This window comes from Eutrigla gurnardus (assembly GCF_963514095.1).
Source record: "Eutrigla gurnardus genome assembly, chromosome: 20".
Lineage (NCBI taxonomy): Eukaryota > Metazoa > Chordata > Actinopteri > Perciformes > Triglidae > Eutrigla > Eutrigla gurnardus.
This window is the reverse complement of record NC_139931.1, coordinates 20,544,734-20,550,282: the sequence shown is the minus strand read 5'-3', so window position 1 is coordinate 20,550,282 and position 5,549 is coordinate 20,544,734. Positions and strand designations below refer to the sequence as shown.

General features: G+C 46.4%; 1 protein-coding gene across 2 annotated transcripts; it reads left to right on the top strand.

Moving 5' to 3' along the window:
- The first annotated feature begins 1,679 nt into the window (after positions 1 to 1,679).
- Positions 1,680 to 5,232, top strand: LOC311031226 (ADP-ribosylation factor-like protein 4D). Of its 2 annotated transcripts, none has more exons than XM_084037401.1 (3): positions 1,680 to 1,837; positions 2,413 to 3,026; positions 4,354 to 5,232. In XM_084037401.1, the coding sequence occupies exons 2-3, from the start codon at positions 2,583 to 2,585 to the stop codon at positions 4,516 to 4,518; spliced, it is 609 nt and encodes a 202-aa protein (XP_083893527.1). In that variant the 5' UTR covers positions 1,680 to 1,837; positions 2,413 to 2,582; the 3' UTR covers positions 4,519 to 5,232. The 2 variants fall into 2 exon arrangements, with proteins under 2 accessions (XP_083893527.1, XP_083893528.1); XM_084037402.1 differs by having other exon boundaries at positions 1,682 to 1,837; positions 2,416 to 3,026.
- Positions 5,233 to 5,549: the final 317 nt, after the last annotated feature.

The window sequence follows — 5,549 nt, the reverse complement described above, 5'->3', positions numbered from 1 at the left end:
TATCTATCTATCTATCTATCTATCTATCTATCTATCTATCTATCTGTCTATCGTCTATCCGTCTATCCGTCTATCTGTCTGTCTGTCTGTCTGTATTTGAGGAACAGTACAACACTGAATGAAATCCCCTGTATTTTTTACTGCAGTTCATTTTGGTCATCCGTCAGGCTGCCATTCTTCCTGCAGACAGCAGAGGGCGCTGCTATCCTGTACAATGAGCAATGTTGGCCTTTTATGGCTGAATGCTTGAGGGGCAAATTCATAAGGACAATTAATATGAGGAAGATGTGCCGTTATGAGGCAGAAACATGTGGTGTGGTTGTTCAATGAGGGCAGAAGAAGTATTTAACAGCCCTGGAAAACACACATCATCATCTTACAATCAGCTCTAGCTCCATGCTGGTCTTCATTTCCACAACAGGAATATAAATCTGTCTGTCCAGGTTGTTTTTTCATGCCCTTTCATGTCCCCTTGCTTCCTCAACAAGGCAGTTACACACACACACACACACACACACACACACACACACACACACACACACACACACACACACACACACACACACACACACACACACAGCGTTATCACAACAAGCATCGGGTATCAAGAAAGAACTGGGCTAGTATCATGCAAATCAGTGGCCATCATGCCATTGATGGCTCATACTGATGACTGTTCTGCAGTCGGCTGTCAGGTCTCCTGATCCCAGTCAAGCTGATCCCGGCTGACTTCAGTCTGAAAGAGTGGAGCTGCTGCTTTCACATGAAACTAGAAAATGGAAATGATTGTCTGACATGCCGGCTTGTCTGGAAGGGTCTGAAGAACACAGCGAAGAACCTACCGTTCATCTGAGATGTCAGTCTCCATAGTAACTATTTCACATGAGACCTTTTCTACCACAAACTACAGACCAACATTCAGAGGACAGGTGGCTTTACCACATCTACTGACAGAAAGGGGGGTAGTGGCCGGTTCCAGTCATCCAATCACAGACAAATGTAATTCATGCAGAAATCTCCAACAAATGTGAAAAGTTTTTAAATCACAGCCTGCCTCTTCTGTGGTGTTCCTCGAGCTCTTCAGGCTGAATGTGATATTTCAGGGGGGTTATGTATTCATCGATTCTCCAGTGGTAAAAAGCACCAGCACCAAAATATGTGTAAAAAATGATATGAATTTATGAAGCATAATGAACATATGTGGCCATCACATACTTCTATCCCAAATAACCTCAGCCCTTTTACACTTTCTCAATTTATTTGAATAATTTCATTATTTTCTGATTTATTTTTAGAACAACTTGACACACACAGCTGATCTTAGGGTTTCCATCTGATTGATACCACTTCTGTTAGGCGTCTATGTTGACCCCTTAACGTCTGTCCTCTGAACAATACTAAAATGGGTTTATCTGGGTCTCTGAAGGTTGATATGAACACAGTATTTGTTATTATTATGGTAATCATTTATTTATTTATGAGTTCTCCATACAGTTTCAGGCTATTCTATGATCACATATTCTGAAACCCCTGCAAGGAAACCTAACTCAGCCTACGGTGTAATGAAGGGTGTTTGTGTGTCCCGGCCCTCCCTCCGTCCCGGTCCTCCTCCCCTCGTCCCGGTCAGTCCCCCTCCTCCTCCTGCTACGTCAGCGGGGTTAGTCAGGCTCCTCTCCTGCCTCCAGCCAGTCGTCGTCGTACCGACGCAACAGCGCTAGCGGAGCGACTTTGGACACGAACCCATCGGGATTATTTGGGCTTTAACTCTCGGATACTGTTGGATAATGTTGTCCGGCAACAATGGTGACTAGTTTAACGTGACTGGGAGTGCAGACAGGTGAGATACGTTCACATGTTTTCCGCCAGAAACCCCGGGGCGAGCTGTGTGGTGACTTTGTTGGAGAGGGCTGTGATGAGGCTCGCTGGTCCGCTGGGGGAAGGATACTTGACTTTTCATAGAAATGTAACTTCCTGACCAAGTAGCTACGTGTTGTTTCCTACTACGACCTAACATTTCTGAACGCATGTTTTCTCTACACCATTTTCTTTTGCCCCCCGTGTTTGAGGCTGTGTTTTTACCGAATTACTAACTGGACGTATAGAGCCGGTTCAGGGTCGCCTCACTACTTAGCGTTAGCATTAGTTGACAGGATCGCTCCGCCGCTGTTTTCCACTGATGTGCAGGAGAAACAGAAACTTCTGTATAACCGGTTATTTACACACCGAATCAACGACGTTATGCAAACAATGCCGTCAAACCTGCAGCCGGAATTCGAACTCTGCGCTTGTTTTTCTGAAGTTTCTAAATGTTTCTACCTGTGTGCTTGTGTTAATCTCAGCCAGTCTAATCGCTGATAGCCCGGTGCCATTGTTGAAATGCTGACTCGTGTGTTCCTCCCCCTCTGACTGCAGCAGACTGGCTGTCCCCAGAAGCAGCTCTTTGAAGTGAGACACGGAGTGTGAACTGGTCTCCAGCCCCCCTAAGACCTCCAGAGTGTCTCCACACACACTTTTGTTGCTGAGGAAATCACTGAATCCTATAAATCACCTGAAGGAGTGTTCCACTAGGACCTGGTCTGACCATGGGGAACCAGTTAACAGAAATAGCTCCCAGCACCCCGTTCCTCCCCAGCTTCCAGTCTTTACACGTCGTCGTGATCGGCTTGGACTCGGCGGGGAAGACCTCCCTCCTCTACAGACTCAAGCTGCGTGAGTTCGTCGAGACCATCCCAACCAAAGGTTTCAACATGGAGCGGATCAAAGTTCCCCTGGGAAACTCCAAAACCAACGGCACCGCCTTCCAGGTGTGGGACGTCGGGGGCCAGGAGAAGCTGAGGCCCCTCTGGAAGTCGTACACCAGGAGGACGGACGGGCTGGTGTTCGTGGTGGACTCATCGGAGGCGGAGCGCATGGAGGAGGCCAAAGCGGAGCTTCACCGGATCTCCCGGTCTGTTGAGAACCAAGGGGTTCCTGTGCTGGTCCTGGCCAACAAACAGGATCTGGAGGGAGCCATGTCGGCGTCAGAGGTGATTATTCTTCTACAACAGTCTTGTTTTGTTGCAAACGGATGCTTTTCTGCGTTAATTAATGAATCCATCAACAACAACAACAAAAAAACAGTTTTGTTATTTACAACCAGTTAAGATGGAAGTTGTTCAACTGTAATTTTAATAACTTTGCCCACGTCTTCAAAGGCCTGTCTCTGTGGACACCAAATGGGATTTTAGGGGTCGTGTGTTTTCAATAGGATGCTCTGTTAAGTGCTGTGGAAACTCTGAACGCTCCCTTAAGTCCCGTCACATGGTAGCACATGCTGGCTGGACGGCTTTACATAACGCTACTTTCTTCTTCATTGTATGTTTGGTTCAAAGTGAACTCATAATAACTCGGCTTGTAAAAGATGATTTCATAGCTGAGTTCTAATAAACGCAGGCTGTTAAATCAGATGTCCAATGACAGGAACACGTGTACCGTGATCTGTCTTCATACCAGCTGCTCTCTGAACTTGTAAAAGCAAGGGAACACTGATTATGATGATGTAATCCATCAATGCCCCCCCCATGATCGGGTTATAGTGGAGATTGAAACCAATATGGTGGTCCGAGCCGGGCATCTTTTTTTTCATGTTTTGTGTGAATGACAACCTCGTCTCCTAATTATTGAACCATCTATGTTTCTATAAATGACTACAGCTTATTTATCTGCTTTATGTCAAATAGTTTATAATAAATATGAAATGACAGTTGATCATGTAAACGGTCATTGTGAATGACAAGACGTAAAAGTTCTTTGTGAAACAACACAAAGAAACTCTGTTCTCTAATTTAAAACTCTTAGTCCAGTTAATTTCCAAATATTTATCATCAGTTCCTTTTTGAAAGCCACGTGAACCACATCATTATTCATTATTTATGAATCTGCTGGTTGTTTTCTCGTTAATGGTGGAAAATGTTAATCACTGTTGACTTCAGAGGGCTCATTTGTCCAAACAACAAGCCTAAATATACAGTTTCCTACAATCACACAAACCGGGCTGTTATTGGCTTCAGTGTTTAGACGTGTCCTCGTTCCACCTCTTTGGCAGCTCTGCTAGGAAGGATCCCCGCTGGCTTCCACAGAGGTGGGATCCCATTCTGGTTGTTGAGTTCAGACAAAGGGCATTAAAGACTGGGGAATGGTAAATATATTTGTACATGTGCTCTGAGGTCCTGCCCCAAAACGGGTGTACATGAGCCCGGTGTTATCATCAGGGAAGTCAGGAAGCCAGACATGAAGTCTTCCAGAAGTCATTTTGGCACTTCACATCCGGGTCATGATGTTATGTGTTCTGATGACCGATGTCTTGTGTTTCAGGTGGAGAAGGTTCTGGCCCTCAACGAGCTGAGCTCCTCCACGCTGCACCACACGCAGGGCTGCTCGGCGCTGGACGGGCAGGGCCTGCAGCCCGGCCTGGAGAAGCTCCACGAGATGATCCTGAAGAGGAAGAAGATGCTCCGACACAGCAGGAAGAAGAGATGAGGACGGGTGGGCTGACATGCCCCTCCCCCCTTCTCAACACTTCAGTGGGTGAAACCAGCGGAGAAGGACTGTTCTCAAGTCTGCCCCACATGTGGAAACCTTCCTTCACTCTCTAGACATTTGGGCAGAGCTGCTTCCTTTGGGATGGTGTCTGCCTTTGAGCACCCTCCCTCCCCCCCACCCCCCCATCGTTGAAGGACATGGCAGAGAACATTCCAGTGAGGGAGGGGCGACCGAGGACAATGTGCAATATCTGGTCAACACTCACTGATGAACTCACTCCGATATTGAAGGATATGTTGGAACAGGGATGTTCAGGCCTGGCCTGAGCACACATCCTGTTCCTGTTTCAGTGTAACCCAATCTCTATGTTGCATGACGTTCACCCAAAGACCCGCTTGGGAATTTAAAGACACTTTTGTTGATGAAAATAAGACTGTTGTGGTTCTGGTAGGTTAGAAGCCATGTTGAGTTAGGTCATGTTTGTCTGCCGTTAACAGACGGACACGCTGCGGCTGCAGAATCCAGCCGGACGAGTTTCTGTCGTCGTTCACTTCTCACCAAAGCTGTTTGCTTGTCGTGGCTCGTGTGTTTCAGGGGCGGCTGACCGGTTACTTGGTTGGTCTGTGAGCTCAAACAAATTGTTTTTATATTGTGTACATTTTGTTTTGTAGAATGTTCACACGAATAAATTATTGAGCAACTTTGGCATTATTTCATGGACATGTGTCTCTTTAATTATTAGGGATGTAAAATATATATTCACGTAAAGCTGTAATATGCAACCATTTCCTAAGATGACAATCCTTCTCAATTATCACTTATGACTAGAAGTAGTGTAGAGAGGCTGAGTTCCCCAGGGGGTACGGCTCTAAACGTGACCACCGTTTCACCAGCAGCTCTGTTGTTGGGCAGCAGGTTGTGGAGCTGGTGTTCAGACTGAACCTCCTACACAGTGACTGTAGGAAGCAGGTCGGCTGGTGTTCCCGTATGAGGACCATGTCTGAGTCCTGACGCCAGACCTCCATCAG